Here is a 27,147-nt window from a genome sequence, read left to right on the forward strand (position 1 = left end):
TTTAAAAACCACACCGCAACAATGCCTAGCTTGTCATATACCAAATATGACCTCACACTTTAGAGTGAGAAGAAAAATATCTAAATATTTATGTAGTTTCTGCTGAATGACCTAAATTCTCATAGATCTAGTGGTCACTTCACACGTTTCGCTCAGGCCACTTTAGCAGAGGTCAATGACTTAGCACAAAAAAACCCCCAAAAAACAAGCAAGTAGGCCTACTTGGCCAAACATTTTTAATTGCTATAGATGTTTTTAAGATGGTATTTGTCTAACAAGAGTCACTTAACCCATTAAAGAAGTTTAAAGTGTGTGCAACAAAAAGACATCTTAGATATACAAGAGGTCTCGGGTGCTACTGTTGCTATCGTGAAATAGTTATGTAGACTATACACAATTTAGATGATTGAAAAGTTTAAATGCAAATATTTCTGTAACAACTGCTGAAAATGTTTGGATTTTTTATAGCCGTATGTGTGTGTGGCCTTCATGTTAGTATGGCCAGTCCAGTTGAGGATAGAAATGGTAGGTGATTTGTTGGTTGGTGTTTGTTGATATTGTGGGACTGGTGCATCTTTAGGTTTTAGTGTACAACTGTGATGACTTAATTAAGCTCATTTAATTAAACTACAATACAGTTAAACAATAAAATAACAAATTGTATGAAAATCTCGATGTTATAATTCTGTGACTAAATGAAGCACCATCAACAGCTGTTGTCGTGTTGTGCAAGATTGGTACGAGCATTTATTACTGTCACTAAATGAAGCAACTTCTACAGCTGTTGTCGTGTTGTGCAAGATTTGTACGAGCATTTATTACTGTCACTAAATGAAGCAAGCAACATCAACAGCTGTTGTCGTGTTGTGCAAGATTGGTACGACCATTTCTTACTGTCACTAAATGAAGCAACATCAGCATCTGTTGTCGTGTTGTGCAAGATTTGTACGACCATTTCTTACTGTCACTAAATGAAGCACCATCAACAGCTGTTGTCGTGTCGTGCAAGATTTGTACGACCATTTCTTACTGTCACTAAATGAAGCACCATCAACAGCTGTTGTCGTGTCGTGCAAGATTTGTACGACCATTTCTTACTGTCACTAAATGAAGCAACATCAGCATCTGTTGTCGTGTTGTGCAAGATTTGTACGACCATTTCTTACTGTCACTAAATGAAGCAACATCAACAGCTGTTGTCGTGTTGTGCAAGATTTGTACGACCATTTCTTATTGTCACCTCCTGCGTTAGGACATGAGGTCTAGGTATAACTGATAGAAACTAGTTATTCACTAGAGGCGAAAGAAAAATGTTCTAACCGATACAAGTCTACGTCCCCTAACTTAAGCCTTAAGGAACGATCTTCAGCAAACTTAAAGTAATTTAAAAAATAATCTTCATATTAGATGGATGTATTAAAAACCTTGTTAGCTAATTAGTAATGTTTTTTTCCTTAAAGATTATGCAACGTCTATAGTTTTAATGGAGGATGGAGCTATCGGTGGGGCTAGCATGCCAGACTTACTTCCCTTTGGCTTGCACCTGAAGGGTGAGCGGCTAGTGTTGAGGCTCCATCGTCTGGAAACCTTACAGGCGCTGACAAGTCAGTCACCACAGGACGACAGGACAGCTCAGGACATTCTAGTAGTTTCCTTTCTTTCTCTGCTGCTTAAGTAATAACTTGTGTACACTATGTTATACTAAACACTATCAGAAACTGAGTAGTGTGTGTATTATGTATTCCACACAGTGCCCTGTGTATTATATAATCCACACAGACCCCTGTACTATGTATGTTATAGAATTTCATGTGTTCTAACACTTATTTCAGAACGCGGCAGTGTACAATGATGCCTCCCTATCAGCTGTCATGCGTGTTAAAAGATTCGCCGGCCGGTTTTATCTCGTAAGATTTAGTGATCCCTTTTTGTGTTTAAATATTACCACAAAAATGTCGAACATCTTTTTACTTGTCTAGTCCCAGTTTCGTCCTCTCTTGTTATTTAACTGTATATCTTGTACGTCAACAACTCTATTCTGTGCCAAGAAAGACAGTAGCTTAAGACATCTCATGGAGTTACACTGTGATGATTGTTCTCAAACTTTGCCGAAAACAACTCTAACGTTGGTTGGCAGGTTGGACATAATATTTTCACTGATAAAAAGCAAATACTACGTCACTTTTCCAAACTCCTATTTCTAGAATCCAAACTTCCAATAAAGGCATTAATGCCCCCCCCCCCCCTCTATTCCATGCATTGTGTAACTTGTGAAAGATCCTCAATTTATTTTTGTAATATTTAAAAACTGATGGATTATTTAAAAAATGGAATATTACCCTTTGTCACTTACACCCCCCACTCCCTAAAATCTATCCCTAGGATGGAACTTTCACGTATGGCGGTCTGGTCTGGGAGGTCAAATCACTTCAAGAAAACAGGCATCAAGCCATGGTAGACAACTCCGTCAACCAGACTGACAGGGACGATAACTCCGTCAAGCACAGAATTTTCGTTCCATCTTGGATGAAAAGTCCACTAAACTTCAGGGGAGACAAACTAAACCTGTCAACCGGTGAGTACCCACGGTACAGTGGCTAGGGTACAGTCGGTAGGGTACAGTAGCTAGGGGACAGTAGGTAGGGTACAGTCGGTAGGGTACTGTAGCTAGTGGACAGTAGGTAGGATACAGTGGCTAGGGTACAGTCGGTAGGGTACAGTAGCTAGGGGACAGTAGCTAGGGTACAGTCGGTAGGGTACAGTAGGTAGGGTACAGTGGCTAGGCGGACAGTAGCTAGGGTACAGTCGGTAGGGTACAGTAGCTAGTGGACAGTAGGTAGGGTACAGTAGCTATGGTACAGTAGCTAGGGGACAGTAGGTAGGGTACAGTCGGTAGGGTACAGTAGCTATTGGACAGTAGGTAGGGTACAGTGGCTAGGGTACAGTAGCAAGGGGACAGTAGGTAGGGTACAGTCGGTAGGGTACAGTAGCTAGGGGACAGTAGGTAGGGTACAGTCGGTAGGGTACAGTAGCTAGGGGACAGTAGCTAGGGTACAGTAGCTAGGGTACAGTAGGTAGGGTACAGTGGCTAGGCGGACAGTAGGTAGGGTACTGTAGCTAGGAGACAGTAGGTAGGGTACAGTCGGTAGGGTACATTCGGTAGGGTACAATAGCTAGGGGACAGTAGGTAGGGTACAGTAGCTAGGGTACAGTACGTAGGGTACAGTGGCTAGGCGGACAGTAGGCAGGGTACAGTAGCTAGGGGACAGTAGGTAGGGTACAGTAGTTAGGGTACAGTAGGTAGGGTACAGTGGCTAGGGGACAGTAGGTAGGGTACAGTAGCTAGGGGACAGTAGGTAGGGTACAGTAGCTAGGGTAGTACGTAGGGTACAGTGGCTAGGCGGACAGTAGGTAGGGTACAGTAGCTAGGGGACAGCAGGTAGGGTACAGTAGCTAGGGTACATTAGCTAGGGTACAGTAGGTAGGGTACAGTAGCTAGGGGACAGTAGGTAGGGTACAGTAGCTAGGGGACAGTAGCTAGGGTACAATAGCTAGGGGACAGTAGGTAGGGTACAGTAGCTAGGGGACAGCAGGTAGGGTACAGTAGCTAGGGTACAGAAGCTAGGGTACAGTAGCTAGGGGACAGTCGGTAGGGTACAGTAGCTAGGGTACAGTAGCTAGTGGACAGTAGGTAGGGTACAGTGGCTAGGGTACAGTAGCAAGGGTACAGTAGGTAGGGTACAGTAGCTATGGTACAGTAGGTAGGGTACAGTGGCTAGGGGACAGTCGGTAGGGTACAGTAGCTAGGGGACAGCAGGTAGGGTACAGTACGTAGGGTACAGTCGGTAGGGTACAGTAGCTAGGGGACAGTAGGAAGGGTACAGTAGCTAGGGTACAGTAGCTATGGGGCAGTAGGTAGGGTACAGTCGGTAGGGTACAGTTGCTAGGCGGACAGTAGCTAGGGTACAGTAGCTAGGGGACAGTAATTAGTGGACAGTAGGTAGGATACAGTGGCTAGGGTACAGTAGCTAGGGGACAGTAGGTAGGGTACAGTAGCTAGGGTACAGTAGCTAGGGGACAGTAGCTAGGGTACAGTAGCTAGTGGACAGTAGGTAGGGTACAGTGGCTAGGCGGACAGTAGGTAGGGTACAGTAGCTAGGGTACAGTACGTAGGGTACAGTGGCTAGGCGGACAGTAGAAAGGGTACAGTAGCTAGGGGACAGTAGGTAGGGTAAAGTCGGTAGGGTACAGTAGCTAGGGGACAGTAGGTAGGGTACAGTAGGTAGGGTAGAGTGGCTAGCGGTCAGTAAGTAGGGTACAGTAGCTAGGGGACAGTAGGTAGGGTACAGTCGGTAGGGTACAGTAGCTAGGGGACAGTAGGTAGGGTACAGTCGTTAGGGTACAGTAGCTAGGGGACAGTAGCTAGGGTACAGTAGTTAGGGTACAGTAGGTAGGGTACAGTAGGTAGGGTACAGTGGCTATGCGGACAGTAGGTAGGGTACAGTAGCTAGGGGACAGTAGGTAGGGTACAGTCGGTAGGGTACAGTCGGTAGGGTACAATAGCTAGGGGACAGTAGGTAGCGTACAGTAGATAGGGTACAGTACGTAGGGTACAGTGGCTAGGCGGACAGTAGTTAGGGTACAGTAGCTAGGGGACATTAGTTAGGGTACAGTAGTTAGGGTACAGTAGGTAGGGTACAGTGGCTAGGGGACAGTAGGTAGGGTACAGTAGCTAGGCGACAGCTTGTAGGGTACAGTAGTTAGGGGACAGTAGGTAGGGTACAGTAGCTAGGTTACAGTAATTCGGGTACAGTGGCTAAGCGGACAGTAGGTAGGGTACAGTAGCTAGGGGACAGTAAGTAGGGTACAGTAGCTAGGGTACAGTAGGTAGGGTACAGTAGGTAGGGTAGATTGGCTAGCGGACAGTAAGTAGGGTACAGTAGCTAGGGGACAGTAGGTAGGGTACAGTCGGTAGGGTACAGTAGCTAGGGGACAGTAGGTAGGGTACAGTCGGTAGGGTACAGTGGCTAGGCGGACAGTAGCTAGGGGACAGTAGGTAGGGTACAGTCGGTAGGGTACAGTGGCTAGGGTACAGTGGCTAGGGGACAGTAGCTAGGGGACAGCAGGTAGGGGACAGCAGGTAGGGTACAGTAGCTAGGGGACAGTAGGTAGGGTACAGTAGCTAGGGTACAGTAACTAGGGGACAGTCGGTAGGGTACAGTAGCTAGGGGACAGTAGGTAGGGTACAGTAGGTAGGGTACAGTAGCTAGGGTACAGTAGCTAGTGGACAGTAGGTAGGGTACAGTAGCTAGGGTACAATAGCAAGGGTACAGTAGGTAGGGTACAGTAGCTATGGTACAGTAGGTAGGGTACAGTGGCTAGGGGACAGCAGGTAGGGTACAGTAACTAGGGTACAGTAGCTAGGGGGCAGTAGGTAGGGTACAGTCGGTAGGGTACAGTGGCTAGGCGGACAGTAGCTAGGGTACAGTATTTAGGGGACAGTAGGTAGGGTACAGTAGCTAGTGGACAGTAGGTAGGATACAGCGGCTAGGGTTCAGTAGCTAGGGGACAGTAGCTAGGGTACAGTAGCTAGGGTACAGTAGCTAGGGGACAGTAGCTAGGGTACAGTAGCTAGGGTACAGTAGGTAGGGTAAAGTGGCTAGGGTACAGTAGGTAGGGTACAGTGGCTAGGCGGACAGTAGGTAGGGTACAGTAGCTAGGGTACAGTACGTAGGGTACAGTGGCTAGGCGGACAGTAGGTAGGGTACAGTAGCTAGGGGACAGTAGGTAGGGTAGAGTAGGTAGGGTAGAGTGGCTAGCGGACAGTAAGTAGGGTACAGTAGCTAGGGGACAGTAGGTAGGGTACAGTCGGTATGGTACAGTGGCTAGGGGACAGTCGGTATTGTACAGTCGTTAGGGTACAGTAGCTAGGGGACAGTAGCTAGGGTACAGTAGCTAGGGTACAGTACGTAGGGTACAGTGGCTAGGCGGACAGTAGGTAGGGTACAGTAGCTAGGGGACAGTAGGTAGGGTACAGTAGCTAGGGTACAGTACGTAGGGTACAGAGGCTAGGCGGACAGTAGTTAGGGTACAGTAGCTAGGGGACAGTAGGTAGGGTACAGTAGTTAGGGGACAGTAGCTAGGGTACAGTAGCTAGGGGACAGTAGGTAGGGTACAGTCGGTAGGGTACAGTAGCTAGGGGCAGTAGGAAGGGTACAGTCGGTAGGGTACAGTGGCTAGGCGGACAGTAGCTAGGGTACAGTAGCTAGGGTACAGTAGCTAGTGGACAGTAGGTAGGATACAGTGGCTAGGGTACAGTAGCTAGGGGACAGTAGCTAGGGTACAGTAGCTAGGGGACAGTAGGTAGGGTACAGTAGTTAGGGGACAGTAGCTAGGGTACAGTAGCTAGGGGACAGTAGGTAGGGTACAGTCGGTAGGGTACAGTAGCTAGGGGCAGTAGGAAGGGTACAGTCGGTAGGGTACAGTGGCTAGGCGGACAGTAGCTAGGGTACAGTAGCTAGGGTACAGTAGCTAGTGGACAGTAGGTAGGATACAGTGGCTAGGGTACAGTAGCTAGGGGACAGTAGCTAGGGTACAGTAGCTAGGGTACAGTACGTAGGGTACAGTGGCTAGGCGGACAGTAGAAAGGGTACAGTAGCTAGGGGAAAGTAGGTAGGGTACAGTCGGTAGGGTACAGTAGCTATGGTACAGTAGGTAGGGTACAGTCGGTAGGGTACAGTAGCTAGGGGACAGTAGCTAGGGTACAGTAGGTAGGGTACAGTGGCTAGGCGGACAGTAGGTAGGGTACAGTACATAGGGGACAGTAGGTAGGGTACAGTCGGTAGGGTACAGTCGGTAGGGTACAATAGCTAGGGGACAGTAGGTAGGGTACAGTAGCTAGGGTACAGTCGGTAGGGTACAGTCGGTAGGGTACAATAGCTAGGGGACAGTAGGTAGGGTACAGTAGCTAGGGTACAGTACGTAGGGTACAGTGGCTAGGCGGACAGTAGGTAGGGTACAGTAGCTAAGGGACATTTGGTAGGGTACAGTCGGTAGGGTACAGTGGCTAGGGGACAGTAGGTAGGGTACAGTAGGTAGGGTACAGTAGCTAAGGGACAGTAGGTAGGGTACAGTAGCTAGGGGACAGTAATTAGGGTACAGTGGCTAGGCGGACAGTAGGTAGGGTACAGTAGCTAGGGGACAGTAGGTAGGGTACAGTAGCTAGGGTACAGTAATTAGGGTACAGTGGCTAGGCGGACAGTAGTTAGGGTACAGTAGCTAGGGGACAGTAGGTAGGGTACAGTAGCTAGGGGACAGTAGGTAGGGTACAGTAGCTAGGGGACAGCAGGTAGGGTACAGTAGGTAGGGTAGAGTGGCTAGCGGACAGTAAGTAGGGTACAGTAGCTAGGGGACAGTAGGTAGGGTACAGTCGGTAGGGTACAGTAGCTAGGGGACAGTAGGTAGGGTACAGTCGGTAGGGTACAGTGGCTAGGCGGACAGTAGCTAGGGTACAGTAGCTAGGGGACAGTAGGTAGGGTACAGTCGGCAGGGTACAGTAGCTAGGGGACAGTAGGAAGGGTACAGTCGGTAGGGTACAGTGGCTAGGCGGACAGTAGCTAGGGTACAGTAGCTAGGGTACAGTAGCTAGTGGACAGTAGGTAGGATACAGTGGCTAGGGTACAGTAGCTAGGGGACAGTAGCTAGGGTACAGTAGCTAGGGTACAGTAGGTAGGGTACAGTAGGTAGGGTACAGTGGCTAGGCGGACAGTAGGTAGGGTACAGTAGCTAGGCGGACAGTAGCTAGGGTACAGTAGCTAGGGTACAGTAGGTAGGGTACAGTGGCTAGGCGGACAGAAGGTAGGGTACAGTAGCTAGGGTACAGTACGTAGGGTACAGTGGCTAGGCGGACAGTAGGTAGGGTACAGTGGCTAGGCGGACAGTAGGTAGGGTACAGTAGCTAGGGTACAGTACGTAGGGTACAGTGGCTAGGCGGACAGTAGGTAGGGTACAGTAGCTAGGGGACAGTAGGTAGGGTACAGTCGGTAGGGTGCAGTGGCTAGGCGGACAGTAGGTAGGGTACAGTACTTAGGGGACAGTAGGTAGGGTACAGTCGGTAGGGTACAGTCGGTATGGTACAATAGCTAGGGGACTGTAGGTAGGGTACAGTAGCTAGTGTACAGACGGTAGGGTACAGTCGGTAGGGTACAATAGCTAGGGGACAGTAGGTAGGGTACAGTAGCTAGGGTACAGTACGTAGGGTACAGTGGCTAGGCGGACAGTAGGTAGGGTACAGAAGCTAGGGGACAGTAGGTAGGGTACAGTCGGTAGGGTACAGTGGCTAGGGGACAGTAGGTAGGGTACAGTAGGTAGGGTACAGTAGCTAGGGGACAGTAATTAGGGTACAGTGGCTAGGCGGACAGTAGGTAGGGTACAGTAGCTAGGGTACAGTAGCTAGGGGACAGTAGGTAGGGTACAGTAGCTAGGGTACAGTAGGTGTGGGCATTATACCATTTTAGCTTACATAACATTCCCACAAAAATGACGCACCGCTGACTCAACACTGACACTATACTATCTCCGCACAGACTGACTCCTCTTTGAGTCAACACTGACGTAAAACTATCGCTAAAGTGATATGACTAAAATCAACTATACTGACAAAACAAATGCTGACATGGACTGACATAATGAAACTGTCCATGGACTGATGTTAACGATCTAAAAACTGACCAGGTCAGCCTGAAGATTCCAGCCACAAGAACTCATCAAGAAATGTCTTCCCTCCACACGAAGCTCAACACACAAGGCACAGAAGGGGAGTAACTCAGCATGTGGTTGAGATAGCTTTTGTTGTGGATTACGCTGATTACCTCAAGTGAGTTGGTTCATGTCGGATAATTTGTCTGGTTGTTCCCCTTTAAGACAAATCTAATCATACATTACTATAGAACTTTACACGTCAAAATCAATCTAGCTATACATTTAAATTATAATCACTTGTGTACTGTCGAGGACCCCCCCCTCTCCTCTTAATGTTTGGGTTTGTAGGATTCCACGAGAACGGAGACGCCCACCTAAGGTTTGTCTTGGTGGGCTGAGGTCGTGAAGGATGTCCATGAATAACTTTCAGCACTGCTTAGCGATACTCTCAATATTTTCTGAAATCTTCCGCCCGCAAGTTTTCTGGAATTTTCCTCTGCCTACACAGAGAACCTACACAGAGGACTACTGTAGTTGTTAACTTTGACTCACAAAGCTTTTTAACGACTGGCTACTGTATGTTTGGGCTCCTGGGGTCTGCCATCTAGAGCCCCACCAAGTATTGTATGGGTGTCACCACCCGCAGGTCACTCGTGGTCAGTTATTACAAGCCTAGTGGTAGAAGCTAATCTAAGTTTTGCCGGAGCTCTGTTACCGGGAACTCTACTGATATTAAATTTCAATTCCGTGCATTCTCATATATATATATGTATATATATATATATATATATATATATATATATATATATATATATATATATATATATATATATATATATATATATATATATATACAAGTAGTATAACCGAGTACTAACCAGCCATTACAATTTGGCTAATTTAACCAATATGTATCTTCTCTCACTTGACGCATGCTGTAACGTTAACCTTTCTATCAGCCAAATAGAAGGAGAACGTCCCCGGATTCTTTTTTCGGGGTCATATGCAAATGCCTTACGGCCTAAGTGGATGAACACTTAACACAACGACCACTAGGGCTCGAAATTAATGTCTAGGGGAGCTAGTGATACTATTGTAATTAACACTCATCCAATCTACATACGACCATTTAATCAGCGAACTCAGATGTGGCAAAACACAAAGATGAACTAGATAAAATATTTAATGTATAAAATATCAAAAACCCAACTTACACAATGTAGGAAAAAACACTATCACAGATTTCTACACTGTCCTAAGAACAGCTACAGGCCACACAACACTGCTGTAGCTTCTAGACTTACTTAGCGACAAGTAATATTAAAATAGAAGATTAAATCACCTTAAGAAAGCAAGGCACACACAGGTCTTAAGTACTCTCACGTTCAAATGGTCAGAGTCTATAGCCGGACAATGTGGACGGCTGCCTGACTAAGGTAAAACTGCCTCGTAGACTGCCAGGTCAAGAAAAACTGCCTCGTGTTGCGAGTGTGCAGTGCAATTAAAGACTTCTGTGACAGGGGAGGTTATCCTCAACTCATGTCGCCATTGGTTGGGATAATCATCTGATCAGAATCATTCAATCAGATTTTAATGGAAAATTTCTATGTCTCAAACACCTTAATAAGTCAGTGGAAAAACCCCAGGTGTTACACCATCATTCCATATAAGGAATTATACAATGTCAAAATAAAAATGACTCGACCTAAGTAGGTCACATCCCCTCCCTTTTTGGAAGTGACAGATAGGTTCCACAAGAACATACATAAGGAACCAATCTGGCAATGAAATAACAAAAATGTTTTACAAATGTAGGCAATCAAAATCATAATACCAGATGAAAATATCCCTGAACATAAAAGGGAAGTAACTCCAACTTTTACAATTGGTGAAAGGGGAGTAACCCTTCAAAAAGTAATTATACATCAAAATCCCTCAAAAAAGGATATTACAATATTTCCATGAGGATATTAAAAGTGGTAAACCCGCCAGGGTAAGACCTTTATTTCAATGACTAGCTACAATATCAATTGAGTCATATGAGACATATTATTATAAAAGATTACATATAATCAAAAACCACCTTTAATTAAGGTTCACCTGAAAATAAACAAAATATTCAACAGGATTGGAATTTTGAAAAAAATTCAAAACTCACACCACTCATTTTCATATGAGTGACACTCAAACAAAACCTGTTTATGGTCCTAATGAACCACAAAGCATGTCACATGATCAATGTGTGTAACAAGATTTTACATCCTTGACAAACAATCAGCCACAACATTATCACTACCCTTAATGTATGAAATTTCCAGATTAAAATTTTGGAAATATAAACACCATCTCAATATTCTTTGATTTGTCTGTCCTAACTTAGAGGTAAATTTCAGGGGATCATGGTCAGAAAACACTTTGACTGGATTGGTTGAAGAAGAGACATAGACTTCAAAATGTTGTAATGATAAAACCAAAGCTAAAGCTTCTTTTTCAATAGTAGAATAATTCTTTTGGTTCTCATTTAACTTCCTGGAAAAAAAGGCAATGGGATGGTCAATTCCCATGTTGTCTTCTTGAAATAGGACTGAGCCAATGGCTAAGTTGCTAGCATCAATGGCAAGTTTAAAGGGCTTGCTAAAATTTGGTGCAGCCATAACAGGAGCATTAGATAGAAATGACTTAATGGTTAAAAAGGCTTCTTGACATTTATTTGACCATTCAAACTCAACACCCTTTTTCAATAATGCAGTAAGAGGTTCAGCAATAGCTGAAAAGTTTTGACAGAACCGCCTATAGTAACCAGCCATCCCAAGGAACTTTTTGATCTCTTTACAATTTTTGGGTGGTGGTAACCTTACAATAGCATCTACTTTAGCTTCAATGGGCCGAACTTGGTTTGTTCCCACTTGATAACCCAAATAGGTAATTGAAGCTTTACAGAAATCACTTTTATGTAAGTTTACAGTAAAATTAACTTCAGACAATTTTCTAAAAAGCTTAGTCAACTGAACAATATGTTCTTCAAAAGTATTAGAAAATACAACTATATCATCTATGTAGGCCTCACATTGGTCTATGTCAGCAATGACAGAGTTAATGACCCTCTGGAAAGTTTGACCAGCATTTCGCATACCAAAGGGCATACGTTTGTATCTATAAAAACCATTAGGGGTTACAAAAGCAGATATTTCTTTTGCACGGTCAGATAAGGGGATTTGCCAGTATCCTGAAAGTAAATCAATTTTGGAAATTATCTTAGCTTGACCAACTTTATCAATAACGTCTTCTATCCGAGGTAAAGGATAGGAATCAGCTTTGGTGAGCGCATTCACCTTCCTAAAGTCGGTCACAAACCTGAAAGATCCACCGTCTTTCGGTACTAGGAGACATGGGGAACTCCAGCTGCTGAAACTGGGCTCAATGATATCATTCTTGAGCATATAATCAATTTCATCTTTTATCAAAGCAGCTTTTTCCGGGTTAACTCTATAGGGGTGTTGTTTAATGGGTTTTGCGTCACCAACGTCTACATCATGAGGTGGAACCTTCGCTTCTTTGGGGACATCCCCAAAGATAGAGGGAAATGTCTCAAATAACTGAGACAATCTATGGCTTTCCTCTGTGGACAAATGCATAAGGTGGACATTCAAATTATCTAAAAAGGAAGAATTTACCAATTTTGGGGGTTTCAATTTATCATGTACCACATCATCAGAATCATTAGAACATACAGGTAAAGTAATTTTAGCTGTGGATTGAAAATTGTTACAATTATCATAATACTTTTTCAGTGAGTTAACATGATACACTGTCTGTTTCCTTCTTCTGTCAGGCGTATTGACAACATAGTTCAAATCACTTAATTTTGAATGCACAGTAAAGGGTCCACAATATCTCAAGGATAACGCATTGTTCAGATTAGGCACTAGCACAAGAACTTTGTCGCCTGGATTGAATGTTCGTTTACAAGAACTCTTATCATACAGTCCTTTCATTCTCACTTGGGCCTTTCTTAAGTTCTTGTGAGCCATTTCGCACACGGCTTTCAGTCGAACGTGAAAATCGTCGAAGTTTTCCACTGGATGATCACTGGTACCTGTCCAACGTTCGTGTATCAGCTTCAGGGGGCCACGGACAGAATGTCCAAACACAAGTTGAAAAGGCGAGTAGCCTAAAGAGTCCTGGACACAGTCCCTCGCGGCGAAAATAATCCAAGGAACAGACTCATCCCATTGGGTGTTACTATTAGCGAATGTCCTTAGCATGGTTTTGAGGGTTTGGTGGAACCTCTCAAGTACGCCTTGAGACTGAGGGTGGTAGGCTGAGCTGGTGATGTGGGTAACGCCTAGCTTGGCTAGTGCTTCCTGAAAATGGTGACTGGTGAAGTTGCTGCCTTGATCTGTTTGCACGATTCTAGGTAATCCAAAGGTAGTGAAGAACCGGGTCATGGCTCTGACTACAGTCTTTGCCTTAATGTTCCGTAAGGGAATCGCCTCGGGAAAACGGGTACTTGAACACATAAAGGTAAGTAGGTACTCGTTGCCCGCCTTGGTTTTAGGCAAGGGACCTACACAGTCCATGACGATTTTAGAAAAAGGTTCTTCTAATACAGGAATCGGACTCAAAGGGGCCTTAGGAATTGTCTGGTTTGGCTTTCCGGCCAACTGACAGTTCGTGCAACTTCTACAGTAACGCGACACATCTTTTCTCATTTTGGGCCAAAAGAACAGTTCTTTGATCTTCGCCGTCGTTTTAGTGACTCCTGGGTGCGCTGACATTGGATGGTCATGTGCCAGCTTAAGTATTTCATGCCGATAAGGTGGAGGGACCCACAGCTGGTTTTTACCCAACCATGGTTCGGCTGGTGAGGCAATCACTGGTATAGCGCGACGAAAGAAGAGGCCGTTCTCGGAGAAGTATTCTCCATCGTCAGATGATAGCGATTTTTCGACCGTTGCTTTGAGTTCCGCGTCGACTTGTTGAGCTTTAATGATGTCTTCCTGAGATATCCTCAGGGGTAAGCCCAGGCTTGTGTTCTCTGGAAGCATAGACTCCAGTTTGAGAGTCGAATTTCTTGACGATGATGGCGGGTGTGGTTCAGACGTGATGTCAGCCAATTGTTTGGTCTGGCTTCTTGTCACCGCACATGCAGGATACAGTTCATAATCATTATCTGGAACTGTTGACAAAGGGTCTGAAACCGTACAGGGGTATACTTTGCTTCCCGCAAGGTCATTCCCTAGAAGTAGGTGTACTCCTGGGACAGGAATACTATCTACCACACCTAAAATGACCTCACCTTCGACGAGATGATGTTTCAGGGCAAACTTGTGTAGAGGGACGACAGTAGATTTTGTCCCCACTCCCTGGATAATGGAAATCCTTCCGGTGTTCGTCTCTGGTGTAATGTCCATTGAACTTTTCAAAAGGAGTGATTGTGACGCTCCTGTGTCTCTTAGAACGGTGATATTCTTCTGAGACAACGGATCACCTGGTTTGCTAATGATGGCTTCGGCAATAAAAGATGAAAAGTCAACTTTTCTCGATCCCTCGAGATCGGTAGACTCGGAAGAAACTGGATGGTGGCGAGAACAGTCAAAATGTGACTGCACATAATGTGTGGAGACTTGACTACCTTCTTGCGGACACTTAGGGTTAGAGTCCTTTTGAATTCTAGAGTTCATAGTTGAACTGGCTGCTTGAGGGGATAGAGCATAGTGCGCGGAAGTACGCACCACCTCTCTGTTATTCTGAAGACGTTTGTAACAGTCCTTGACATGGTGACCAGACCTTTTGCAAAACTGGCATACTGCTCGACGATTGAGAGTTGATCTTGGTTTCTCTCTGGACTGTGATGCCTTCAAATGTTGGCCAACAGGATGATTGCTGCCAAAAAGGGGAAGCACGGGGTTGAGGCGGTTTCCTGACACTGGTGGTTTCTTATGCACCAACATATAGGTGTCAGCCGACTCAGCAGCCTTCTGGATGTCAGTTATCTTGTTATCCAGAATGTGTAGTCGTATCTCTTCAGGCAGGGACGATAGGAATTCTTCCCTTAGGATAAGTGACCTGAGTTTCTCAAACTCAGAAACTTCCTCAGAGTGTAGCCACCTTGAAAATATTTTCTCCTTTTCAAAGAGAAATTCCACATATGATTGTGTGGGTAACTTGCGGAGTGTTCGGAATTTTGTCCGATAGGCCTCGGGCGTCAGTGCGTAGGCCTTTAAAATGGCAGTCTTGACCAAACTATAGTTATTTTGAACGTCGTGAGAGAGTGCCTGGTATGTTTTTGCAGCTTTCCCAGTAAGGACCGAGCTCAATAAAGCAGTAATGGAAGTTTCGGGCCATTCACATGTCTTCGCTAAACTCTCAAACGAGTTAAAGAAAACGACCAAATCTGTTTCATCAAATTTAGGAACTAATTTCCCAAATTTGGCAATCACTTGCCCTACCGACAACTTTTTTGGATCTACCAGAGAAGTGACATCACTAACTTGACCAAACTCTAATTCCAACCTCCTCTTATCTAAAGCAATTTTAGCCTCTAACTCCTTTTCTTTTAATAAAAGCTCCCTCTCTTCTATAGATTTCTCCTCGCGGAGCAACACACTAGCTAACAAACTTTCGTCAAATACCCCTTCATTAATGAAATGAACAACAATTTTATCTCTCAACACCTCTGACTTCTGCGTAACAGAATAATCCAATTTCAATTCCTTAACAACACTAACCAAAACTTTTCTACTCAACTTTTCTACATCTTCAACAGTAGGATTAGCCAAAAAAGACTCCATAACACTAACTTGAAAATCACAACAAGCCTAGATTCTTTAAATTAATACACAGCGTTGGGCCGTGTACTTGACCTCTTCAATCTAGGACGACACGTCTGCTTATTTGACCTAGATACTCTAGCCTGAGCGCGCGTTGTAAGAACACTGCGCTACTGGATATAAAAACAACTAAATCCAACTAACCTTAGTATTCAACTGATATAACCAACAACTGGAACGACAGATTAAATCTCGGCGAGCTCCCACTTTGTAACGTTAACCTTTCTATCAGCCAAATAGAAGGAGAACGTCCCCGGATTCTTTTTTCGGGGTCATATGCAAATGCCTTACGGCCTAAGTGGATGAACACTTAACACAACGACCACTAGGGCTCGAAATTAATGTCTAGGGGAGCTAGTGATACTATTGTAATTAACACTCATCCAATCTACATACGACCATTTAATCAGCGAACTCAGATGTGGCAAAACACAAAGATGAACTAGATAAAATATTTAATGTATAAAATATCAAAAACCCAACTTACACAATGTAGGAAAAAACACTATCACAGATTTCTACACTGTCCTAAGAACAGCTACAGGCCACACAACACTGCTGTAGCTTCTAGACTTACTTAGCGACAAGTAATATTAAAATAGAAGATTAAATCACCTTAAGAAAGCAAGGCACACACAGGTCTTAAGTACTCTCACGTTCAAATGGTCAGAGTCTATAGCCGGACAATGTGGACGGCTGCCTGACTAAGGTAAAACTGCCTCGTAGACTGCCAGGTCAAGAAAAACTGCCTCGTGTTGCGAGTGTGCAGTGCAATTAAAGACTTCTGTGACAGGGGAGGTTATCCTCAACTCATGTCGCCATTGGTTGGGATAATCATCTGATCAGAATCATTCAATCAGATTTTAATGGAAAATTTCTATGTCTCAAACACCTTAATAAGTCAGTGGAAAAACCCCAGGTGTTACACCATCATTCCATATAAGGAATTATACAATGTCAAAATAAAAATGACTCGACCTAAGTAGGTCACAATGCATACAACGATATCAGAGACAAAGATTTGTCAAAACACAATGACAAATTATTTGTAAAGAGTGTTTGTTCCAGACCCCCCCCCCCCGAGCGGGTGGGGGCAGACTAAAATTTCGGAGGGGCGGACACTGCTAAAAGTATAAATTAATTTTTTCTATATAAATTCTATTTTGTTCGAAGAAATGCCTGGAAAAAAATTGTTTGACATTGCCTAATTCCGTATAGTAAAAAAATATTTGTCAAAGCAATATTACCAGGAACACCAAACGTTTGTCCAAAAATGACGTCGCACCCCCCCCCCCCTCCCCTGTAATATATTGTCTAAGAAATCTGACCCGAGTGTGACATGATTGCCTACTGTGTCAGTTTTTCTAGACATGCCACGCTTAGAAATGTCCCTAGAATATGTCCTATATAGATGTTTACTTTGAGATTTGTACCTTGAGATTATTTTACATTGGGAGCTTTAACTTCCTTAATCGGCATGTGGACAACTGAAAACAGGGAGATGATGACGTAAGTGATACACGATGTAAAGACAGACCCAACCCTCCCCCCCCCCACACACACACGTCCTTTACTTTAGCTTACATAAACTAGAGCATCATTGTCTTGGTATATCAACTAGATCTATATCAAGAATGTTTTTTTTTTGTAGCGGGCATGTAATGGCTCCTTAAATCGTACATAGCTGGCCTATAACTAGGATTTTATAAACGGCCTGTAATCAGAGTTTCTTCCATGCATCTCTTCGGGGTTCCGCCCCCCCTCCCGGGTTGACCCACCCACACAAAAGTTGACCCACCCCTGCACTAATTTGACCCACCTTTTGAAACGATTGATGTAGGCCACAGAATGCATCAGACTTGTCTTCTCCCCCCCCCATGTTGCCTATGTCTTTCAGACATTTTCTACGGGGGGGGGGGGGTAAACTATATATTTTCGATATAAATAATTATCTACAATATTTTAAATATATTAATGACAGTAAAAGCTGTTGTCCTAAGTCAAAATTCCACGTCCGTGCGGTTTAGTTCTTTAGTTACATTAGTGCTCTGTTATACAATGTTACAGTGCTCTGTTATACAATGTTACAGTGCTCTGTTATACAATGTTACAGTGCTCTGTTATACAATGTTACAGTGCTCTGTTATACAATGTTACAGTGCTCTGTTATACAATGTTACAGTGCTCTGTTATACAATGTTACAGTGCTCTGTTATACAATGTTACAGTGCTCTGTTATACAATGTTACAGTGCTCTGTTATACAATGTTACAGTGCTCTGTTATACAATGTTACAGTGCTCTGTTATACAATGTTACAGTGCTCTTTTTCTACAATGTTACAGTCCTCTGTTATACAATGTTACAGTGCTCTGTTATACAATGTTACAGTTCTCTGTTATACAATGTTACAGTGCTCTGTTATACAATGTTACAGTGCTCTTTTTCTACAATCTTACAGTCCTCTGTTATACAATGTTACAGTGCTCTGTTATACAATGTTACAGTTCTCTGTTATACAATGTTACAGTGTTTTGTTATACAATGTTACAGTGCTCTGTTATACAATGTTACAGTCCTCTGTTATACAATGTTACAGTGCTCTGTTATACAATGTTACAGTGCTGTTATACACTGTTACAGTCCTCTGTTATACAATGTTACAGTCCTCTGTTATACAATGTTACAGTGCTCTGTTATACAATGTTACAGTGCTCTGTCATACAATGTTACAGTGCTCTGTTATACAATGTTACAGTGCTCTGTTATACAATGTTACAGTCCTCTGTTATACAATGTTACAGTCCTCTGTTATACAATGTTACAGTCCTCTGTTATACAATGTTACAGTCCTCTGTTATACAATGTTACAGTCCTCTGTTATACAATGTTACAGTGCTCTGTTATAAATGTTACAGTGCTCTGTTATACAATGTTATATTGCTCTGTTATACAGTGTTACAGTGCTCTGTTATAAAATGTTACAGTCCTCTGTTATACAATGTTACAGTGCTCTGTTATACAATGTTACAGTGCTCTGTTATACAATGTTACAGTGCTCTGTTATACAGTGTTACAGTGCTCTGTTATAAAATGTTACAGTCCTCTGTTATACAATGTTACAGCGAACTCCTTCCTGGACACCACTAGTCACACGGCGCCCTCTATGTTACCACACAAAATACCAACAACACGCACGTTTCACTCACTACAATAACATTTGTTGTTGTTTTTTTTACAGGATGTATACATTTCAAAGTATTTTTTTAAAATAACCTAAATTCTATTGTATACAATTTAAAAAATTGGATCAATTATTCGAATCAAAGTATACATATGTACCCGTCCATGACCTAGTTCTTGACATAAGGTGTGAACTGCTCTAGAATGTTCCTGTTTGTTTTTCAGGTGGGAGATGTCCCATGGTGCGGCCAATGCTTTGAGTGAAATGAGGCTATGGTACACCTACGTCGCTGAGACGGTCAGTCCTCTTATGATTCAGTAATTAGGCCTAAGTCTTTGATTCGTTTCTTAGCGCTGTTCAATTACCACTCCTGCGATTTGACACATCATCATAGCGTTAGCGACAAATACAAACCGTTTTAAGTTAGTTTATTTTAACAATTACCATGAGCTATTTTAAAACGTTTTTCTGTTATAAAACTTGTACACCTCTATATACGCCTAAGCCATTTTGATGGAACAGACGAGTATACAACTGCTCAATGTCGACTTGCTTAAAACTAAATTACAAATATGTACTTGCCAATACGATACAGCATCGTGCCTGCGATAAAATTGAATCTGCTAAGTCATATAAGCTTATATATATATATATATATATATATATATATATATATATATATATATATATATATATATATATATATATATATCCCATCGGATGCAATTTTTCTTTGACATCGGCTAGAAACCACTATTACTTTAAAACACCTTAAAATAGTTCAATGCTATAAGAACATTCAATGATTATCTAAGAAAAATAAAATAATTTGTGAAACTTTGATCAGATCAACATGAGGTATGTCTCCATTCAAGACACGGACTTCAACATCAGAACAACGATAAGTGTTCTAAAAATATTAACAGTGAGTTACATATTTGATGCACTCAGTTAACAGTGAGTTACCTATTTGATGCACTCAGTTAACAGTGAGTTTACTAAATGGTAGGCCTACGATCATTTATTTTACAGTGTGTTAGTAATGACAGAGAGAAATGACAGAGACAAAAGACAATTGACTTGACTGACTTGACTGACTGTTGCTACACCCTACTCAACCATAGACCATAGACTTGAGATTGCTGATGGTGACAGTGTGATCTAGGTTCGACTGATACAGACAGGTTGTGTTAAATGTAAACAATCTCGCTTTACGCTGTGTCCTTGTCTCGCTTTACGCCGTGTAGTTGTCTCGCTTTACGCCTTACGCCGTGTCCATGTCTCGCTTAACGTCATGTCCTTGTCTCGCTTTACAGCCCTTGTCTCGCTTTACGTCGTGTACTTGTCTCGCTTTTCGCCGTGTCCTTGTCTCGCTTTACACCCCTTGTCTCGCTTTACGCCGTGTCCTTGTCTCGCTTTACGCCGTGTCCTTGTCTCGCTTTACGCCGTCTCCTAGTCTCGCTTTACGCCGTGTCCTCTGTCTCCCTACATGAGAAAGCTCACCACGACGAGTTCGTGCAAATGTTTCACGTCAACGACGTGTTTAACGCCAACACTGGACTTGAGAGATTCGTCGTCTGGCATCAACAACAGAAGGACATCCCACCCAGTGATCACTACATGCTGTTTACTGGGTGCGTTGGCACTTCATCTTTTTCTAGATTGTTTATATAAATATATATATATATATATATATATATATATATATATATATATATATATATATATATATATATTGTTGTTGAGTACAATGTTAGCCTAAGATAAAACAACCCACTGAGTGAGTTCTGCTGTGTGTACAGGATGGAGGTGGAAGAGTTCACAGGTCGAGCCTACATGAGCAGTGCATGCACGCCCTTTGGTGTCTCCATAATCAAAAGTACAGTGGACGGCCTGGTCGGTCTGATAGCAGCACACGAGCTGGGTCACAGGTGTGTAGTGGTGGTGACAGGTGTGTTGTGGTGGTGACAGATGTGTTGTTGTGACAGGTGTGTTGTGGTGACAGGTGTGTTGTGGTGACAGGTGTGTTGTGGTGGTGACAGATGTGTTGTTGTGACAGGTGTGTTGTGGTGGTGACAGATGTGTTGTTGTGACAGGTGTGTTGTGGTGACAGGTGTGTGTGGTGGTGACAGGTGTGTTGTGGTGGTGACAGATGTGTTGTGGTGACAGGTGTGTTGTGGTGACAGGTGTGTTGTGGTGACAGGTGTGTTGTGGTGACAGGTGTGTTGTGGTGGTGACAGGTGTGTTGTGGTGGTGACAGGTGTGTTGTGGTTACAGGTGTGTTGTGGTGGTGACAGGTGTGATGTGATAGTGACAGGTGTGTTGTGGTGACAGATGTGTTGTTGTGACAGGTGTGTTGTGGTGTTCACAGGTGTGTTGTGGTGTTCACAGGTGTGTTGTGGTGGTGACAGGTGTGTTGTGGTGACAGGTGTGTTGTGGTGGTGACAGGTGTGTTGTGGTGGTGACAGGTGTGTTGTGGTGGTGAAAGGTGTGTTGTGGTGACAGGTGTGTTGTGGTGGTGACAGGTGTGATGTGATAGTGACAGGTGTGTAGTGGTGGTGACAGGTGTGATGTGATAGTGACAGGTGTGTAGTGGTGGTGACAGGTGTGTTGTGGTGTTCACAGGTGTGTAGTGGTGATATGTGTGTTGTGGTGGTGACAGGTGTGTTATGGTGGTAACAGGTGTGTTATGGTGGTGACAGGTGTGTAGTGGTGACAGGTGTGTGTGGTGGTGACAAGTGTGTTGTGGTGGTGACAGGTGTGTTGTGGTGGTGACAGGTGTGTTGTGGTGATATGTGTGTTGTGGTGACAGGTGTGTTGTGGTGGTAACAGGTGTGTTATGGTGGTGACAGGTGTGTAGTGGTGACAGGTGTGTTGTGGTGGTGACAGGTGTGTTGTGGTGGTGACAGGTGTGTGTGGTGGTGACAGGTGTGTGTGGTGGTGACAGGTGTGTGTGGTGATGACAGGTGTGTGTGGTGGTGACAGGTGTGTGTGGTGTTGACAGGTGTGTGTGGTGGTGACAGGTGTGTGTGGTGGTGACAGGTGTGTGTGGTGGTGACAGGTGTTGTGTGGTGGTGACAGATGTTTTCCATGCCTCGTGATTTTGTTTCATGTGACAAATCAAAGACAGCTGTAGATCAATACTAATTGCGATTTTACAAATTTTACGCATGTTTTTAAAGATGCACACCAAACACGCATTTCTTCCCACATCTTTGAGTTTAACACAGCTGACTCAAACCTCCCCAGCCTGTCAGCGAGTCATGACGCCAACACTGACTCCTGTCGTGACGATGACCAGTACATCATGTCCACAGTGTCGTCCAGCTCTGTGGACCCCAGCAACGAGGGCAACCCATGGAGGTTTTCCCCCTGCTCCATCAAGGCCTTCAAGACGTATCTACAGATGTAAGTTCTGCTGGCAACAGTTCAGCTTTTTGTTCAGCTCCGTGACCTCAGGTTATGTTTTGAGGTTAAGTTCTGTAGCAAAGTTAAGTGCTGTAACAAAGTTACGTTCTGTAGCAAAGTTAAGTTCTATTAAAATTAACTTCTTGATCAAAGTTAAATTCTGTAGTAAACTTAATTTCTGTAGTAAACTTAAGTTCTGTAATAAATTTAAGTTCTGTAATAAATTTAAGTTCTGTAATAAATTTAAGTTCTGTAATACAGTTAAGTTCTGTAATAAATTTAAGTTCTGTAATGAAATTCAGTTCTTTTATAAAGTTCCAAGTTGGACAACATTTTCCACGGGGCAGATGATTCAGTTTCGCTGACCTCGGCATATAAAATTAAATGTGGACGGCAATATGCCCAGCCGTCTTTACTTCCTAGACACGAGTCAGGTACCAATCAGAGCTGAGTTGACTCAGGGATACACGGAACCGAACCTGTGATCTGAACTCTCTGTCTGATGGAATTTGTAATAAAACCCATCGTAACATTGATCAAAGAAACTGAAAATATTTAAATACTAGCTCGACATTCAATCCTCGCTACTGTGAAGTAAATTAAAAACTAAAATAAGATGTCCATTTGTAATTTTTACTTTAACTAAAATGATACTTGTATCTGTTGTACTGAAAAAAATGCCTATATTTCACATGTGCATAAGTATTAACATAATTATTACCATAATTACTTCTAAATTTTATTTAACTGTTGAAGAACCGACTGTACTTTACCTGAGAAGACAAAACAGTCAAACGTTTTACCAAGTGGACCAAGTCCAGGGCAGGTGTTGACCAAAGACGAGCAGTGTGCACGGTCATCACGTGACTCTGGCAGCCATTACTGTAAGGTAGGATAAGGGATATAAGCACACACACGTAGGATAAGGGATATACGTCATGTTGGTAGGATAAGGGATAAACGCTCAAACATGTAGGATAAGGGATAAACGCTCAAACATGTAGAATAAGGGATAAACGCTCAAACATGTAGAATAAGGGATAAACGCTCAAACATGTAGGATAAGGGATAAACGCTCAAACATGTAGGATAAGGGATAAACGCCCAAACATGTAGGATAAGGGATAAACGCTCAAACATGTAGGATAAGGGATAAACGCCCAAACATGTAGGATAAGGGATAAACGCTCAAACATGTAGGATAAGGGATAAACGCCCAAACATGTAGGATAAGGGATAAACCCCAAAAATGTGCGATCTCACCCGACCACCAACCAAACACAAAAACATTCTCACTACATTGACCTCTCCTAACCCACAGGACGTCCAACAAATGAACGGGGGAGAGCATCTAGTCTGTAGCGGGATGTTCTGTAGCTCAGTTGATGACTCGACATTTTGCTACATCACGTTACCACTGGAACACACAGCGTGCGGGGACAACATGGTCTGTACCACATTATTGTTTACTGGTGACTGAATCGTTTGTGTCACATTATTGCTCACTGGTGACTGAATCGTTTGTGTCACATTATTGTTCAATTAATGTTGACTGAATCGTTTGTATCACATTACTCATGAGTTTATGTTGATTGAATCGTTTGCTCCTCAATATTGCTCAGTTAATGTCGTTAAAATCGTGAGCTTTAAGTGATTTATACATTGATATACGTAAATAATAAATGCTCACAATAGTATTTTTAAACCGGTTCTTGTGTCTTTCAATGGTGCTATGCCGGTTACTGTATGCCGTTCTTTTGTCTTTCAGTGGTGCTATGCCGGTCACTGTATTCCGGTTCTTGTGTCTTTCAGTGGTGCTATGCCGGTCACTGTATTCCGGTTCTTGTGTCTTTCAGTGGTGCTATGCCGGTCACTGTATGCCGTTCTTGTGTCTTTCAGTGGTGCTATGCCGGTCACTGTGTCAGCAACCTTTCAACACAAGCCACCAGTGAACCAGAAGCTGCAGGCACGGCAACAACTGCTGATGTCACCCAAAACACGTCTCTTGCACCGCCTGATGGAACAGCCTCACCGCCTGATGGAACAGCCGCACCGCCTGATGGAACAGCCGCACCGCCTGATGGAACAGCCGCACCGCCTGATGGAACAGCCGCACCGCCTGATGGAACAGCCGCACCGCCTGATGGAACAGCCGCACCGCCTGATGGAACAGCCGCACCGCCTTCGCGAACAGCCGCACCGCCTGATGGAACAGCTGATAAAGCAGCCAACCCTACCACAGCCAACCCTACCACAGCCAACCCTACCACAGCCAACCCTACCTCCACCAACCCTCCACCAACCCAGCCTAAAGAAATCCCTACCACAAATCACGACCCAGATAGACCAACCACCGAACCAAAACTAAAGAACCACACAGACACCACCAGAACGTGCTCGCTAGAGATGCAGCAAATACAAAATTTAACAACAAACAACTCAATGAATCTATCCTCTAAATCTGTGTCTTATTCATCAGCGGAACAAAGCAACAACATGATGACCAGACAACAAACTGACTACATTTTAAAACTTCAACAACAACAAACTTCTACAGACAAAACAGGATCAACTATTACAAATTCACAAATATTTCAGTTTTCCTTTCATAACCAGTTTGATCAATCAAACCAAGCTCAGTCCTTGACGATTCACTCAGTTCAGTCAATGCAACCAGCCCCAGGCTCAACCCAACAAAACGTCCAACCCGTCAACCAGCCAATACAAGACAATAGTCTCGGTCAGGCATCCAACATTAAACATGGGAGCAACCTCCATCAACCACTAGAGTTACACCTCCCACAACCCGACAACCTTCTCCAAGCTTTACAATCACAACTCTCAAAACTTCAACAGCAACTCGCACAACAACCCGACAACCCCCTGACACACCAACCCGACAACCCCTTGACACAACAACCCGACAACCCCCAAAAGTCCAACATATTTGGATCGATCCCTTTGGACGGCTGTGCAATGTTTATCTATCTCAGAAACTTGGACGGCTGGATGAGTTGTAAGAAGTAAGTGATGCAATTTATCTGGTGAAATAGTTTTTTTCAATGCCATTTTTTTCAGTAAAATATTTTAATGGATGCTATTTTACAGTAAAAATATTTTTGTCGATTCCATTTTTCTGGTGAAATATTTTTTGTTGATGCCATTTTTCTAGTAAAATATTTTTATCGATGCCGTTTTCCAGTAAAAATATTTTTGTGGATTCCATTTTCTAGAAAAAATATTTTTGTGGATTCCATTTTCTAGAAAAAATATTTTTGTGGATTCCATAATCTAGTAATATTTTTGTGGATTCCATTTTCTTGTGAAATATTTATTGTGGATTCCAATATCTAGAAAACATATTTTTGTGAATTTTCTAGAACAAATATTTTTGTTGAATCCATTATCTAGTAATATTTTCGTGGATTCCATTTTCAAGTAATATTTTTGTGAACTCAATTATCTTGTAATATTTTTGTTTATTCCATTTATCTGGTGAAATATTTTTTTGGATTCCATTTTTCTAGTTAAATATTTTTGTGAATTTCATTTTTTCCAGTGAAAGTTTCTTCTGTTTGCCATATCTTTGTAGAATTTTTTTAATCGACTTCATTTTTCTACTAATTATTGTTTAGGAATCAATTTTTCTACTAATTATTGTTTAAGAATCCATTTCTCTACTAATTATTGTTTAGGAATCCATTTTTCTACTAATTATTGTTTAGGAATCCATTTTTTTTACTAATTATTGTTTAGGAATCCATTTTTCTACTAATTATTGTTTAGGAATCCATTTTTCTACTAATTATTGTTTAGGAATCCATTTTGCTACTAATTATTGTTTAGGAATCCATTTTTCTACAAATTATTGTTTAGGAATCCATTTTTCTACTAATTATTGTTTAGGAATCCATTTTTCTACTAATTATTTTTAGGAATACTTTTGCTAGTACAAAAATCCATTACGCTCTTTTAATATCGGTTTGAATATTTCAAAATATTTAATTGATTAATTTCTCATTACCAGCTTATTAAAGACACCAGAAACAGAACAAAGAAGCGGCCAACCGTCACAGTAAAAGGGCTTGAGAGACGTACATGTTACTTCAGTGAATGTATACATAACTTGTTCTCATTCAGTGGGAATGTATACAATATTTTTTTCTGATTAAAAAACCTGTGAATGCTTACACAACTCGTTTTGATTCAGTATGACGATATGCACAATTTGCTATCATTTAGTGGGAAAATATTTGATATATGTTATAATTCCATGTGAATGTATACACAATTTATTTACTGATTCAGTTTGAATACATACACAAACTCGGTCTGCACAGTTTGCTATCATTTAGTGTGAAAATGTATGCTATTTGTTCTCATTCAATGTCACTGTAAACACAATATGTTCTCATTATATGTGAATGTATACACAATTTATTTACTGATTCGGTTTGAATACATACACAACTCGTTATGACTCAGTGTGGCTGTATGCACAATTTGTTCTCATTCAATGTGACTGTAAACACCATTTGTTCCGATTGAATGAGAATGTATACACAACTTGTTCTGAACTCCAGCCCTCTGTTTACTGCCCTTCTCCTGTTTCCTACACCAACCACTTCTGCTCTAAGAAACCACGTGACACTTGTCCTGTACGATTCACGTTTTGTTTAAAATTCTTGTCCAAATTACGTTGTCCGTGTTTGAATCGTTTGTTATTGCGTGGCAATTATGAGATCAAACACGTCGTATTGTCCAGGCTTATGCTAATGTTTTATAAGGTGTCACGCTCCACTGCACCTAATGAAACCCGTTTTTTGCATGATACATTTACTTTCACAAATGCCTTATACAAATGTATACACCTTGAAATAAAACTGTAAAACAAATAAATTTGCTATCCAATACCGCGGATGTGCTTTTTAGTATTTTTGCATAAGGTCTCTGGAATATTTTAACATAAGTCAATTTAGATGCGGTGTCAAAGTATTCATTCCAGGGCCTAATATTTTAAAAA

General features: G+C 42.6%; 2 protein-coding genes across 2 annotated transcripts; both read left to right on the plus strand.

Moving 5' to 3' along the window:
• The first annotated feature begins 353 nt into the window (after window positions 1-353).
• On the plus strand, window positions 354-19,671 carry LOC131927563 (uncharacterized). The gene is made up of 7 exons (XM_059283277.1): window positions 354-525; window positions 1,461-1,645; window positions 1,833-1,907; window positions 2,383-2,575; window positions 8,734-8,875; window positions 18,941-19,013; window positions 19,564-19,671. The coding sequence occupies exons 1-7, from the start codon at window positions 450-452 to the stop codon at window positions 19,669-19,671; spliced, it is 852 nt and encodes a 283-aa protein (XP_059139260.1). The 5' UTR covers window positions 354-449.
• Window positions 19,672-20,237: 566 nt separating this feature from the next.
• Window positions 20,238-27,036, plus strand: LOC131927594 (mucin-2-like). The gene is made up of 7 exons (XM_059283304.1): window positions 20,238-20,350; window positions 20,519-20,647; window positions 21,966-22,124; window positions 22,881-23,013; window positions 23,446-23,571; window positions 24,024-25,147; window positions 26,152-27,036. The coding sequence occupies exons 1-7, from the start codon at window positions 20,238-20,240 to the stop codon at window positions 26,201-26,203; spliced, it is 1,836 nt and encodes a 611-aa protein (XP_059139287.1). The 3' UTR covers window positions 26,204-27,036.
• The last annotated feature ends 111 nt before the right edge of the window (window positions 27,037-27,147 follow it).

This window comes from Physella acuta, unplaced genomic scaffold, assembly GCF_028476545.2.
Source record: "Physella acuta isolate Inbredline_101_S28 unplaced genomic scaffold, ASM2847654v3 ptg000088l, whole genome shotgun sequence".
Lineage (NCBI taxonomy): Eukaryota > Metazoa > Mollusca > Gastropoda > Physidae > Physella > Physella acuta.

Coding starts and splice junctions, on each gene's coding strand:
- LOC131927563 (XM_059283277.1), top strand. CDS start 450: ATGTTTGGATTTTTTATAGCCGTATGTGTGTGTGGCCTTCATGTTAGT. Junction 8,876..18,940: donor GATTACGCTGATTACCTCAA/GTGAGTTGGTTC, acceptor TTTGTTTTTCAG/GTGGGAGATGTCCCATGGTG. Junction 19,014..19,563: donor ACACCTACGTCGCTGAGACG/GTCAGTCCTCTT, acceptor AACTTTGATCAG/ATCAACATGAGGTATGTCTC.
- LOC131927594 (XM_059283304.1), top strand. CDS start 20,238: ATGTTTCACGTCAACGACGTGTTTAACGCCAACACTGGACTTGAGAGA. Junction 22,125..22,880: donor TTCAAGACGTATCTACAGAT/GTAAGTTCTGCT, acceptor TAACTGTTGAAG/AACCGACTGTACTTTACCTG. Junction 23,572..24,023: donor CAGCGTGCGGGGACAACATG/GTCTGTACCACA, acceptor TGTGTCTTTCAG/TGGTGCTATGCCGGTCACTG.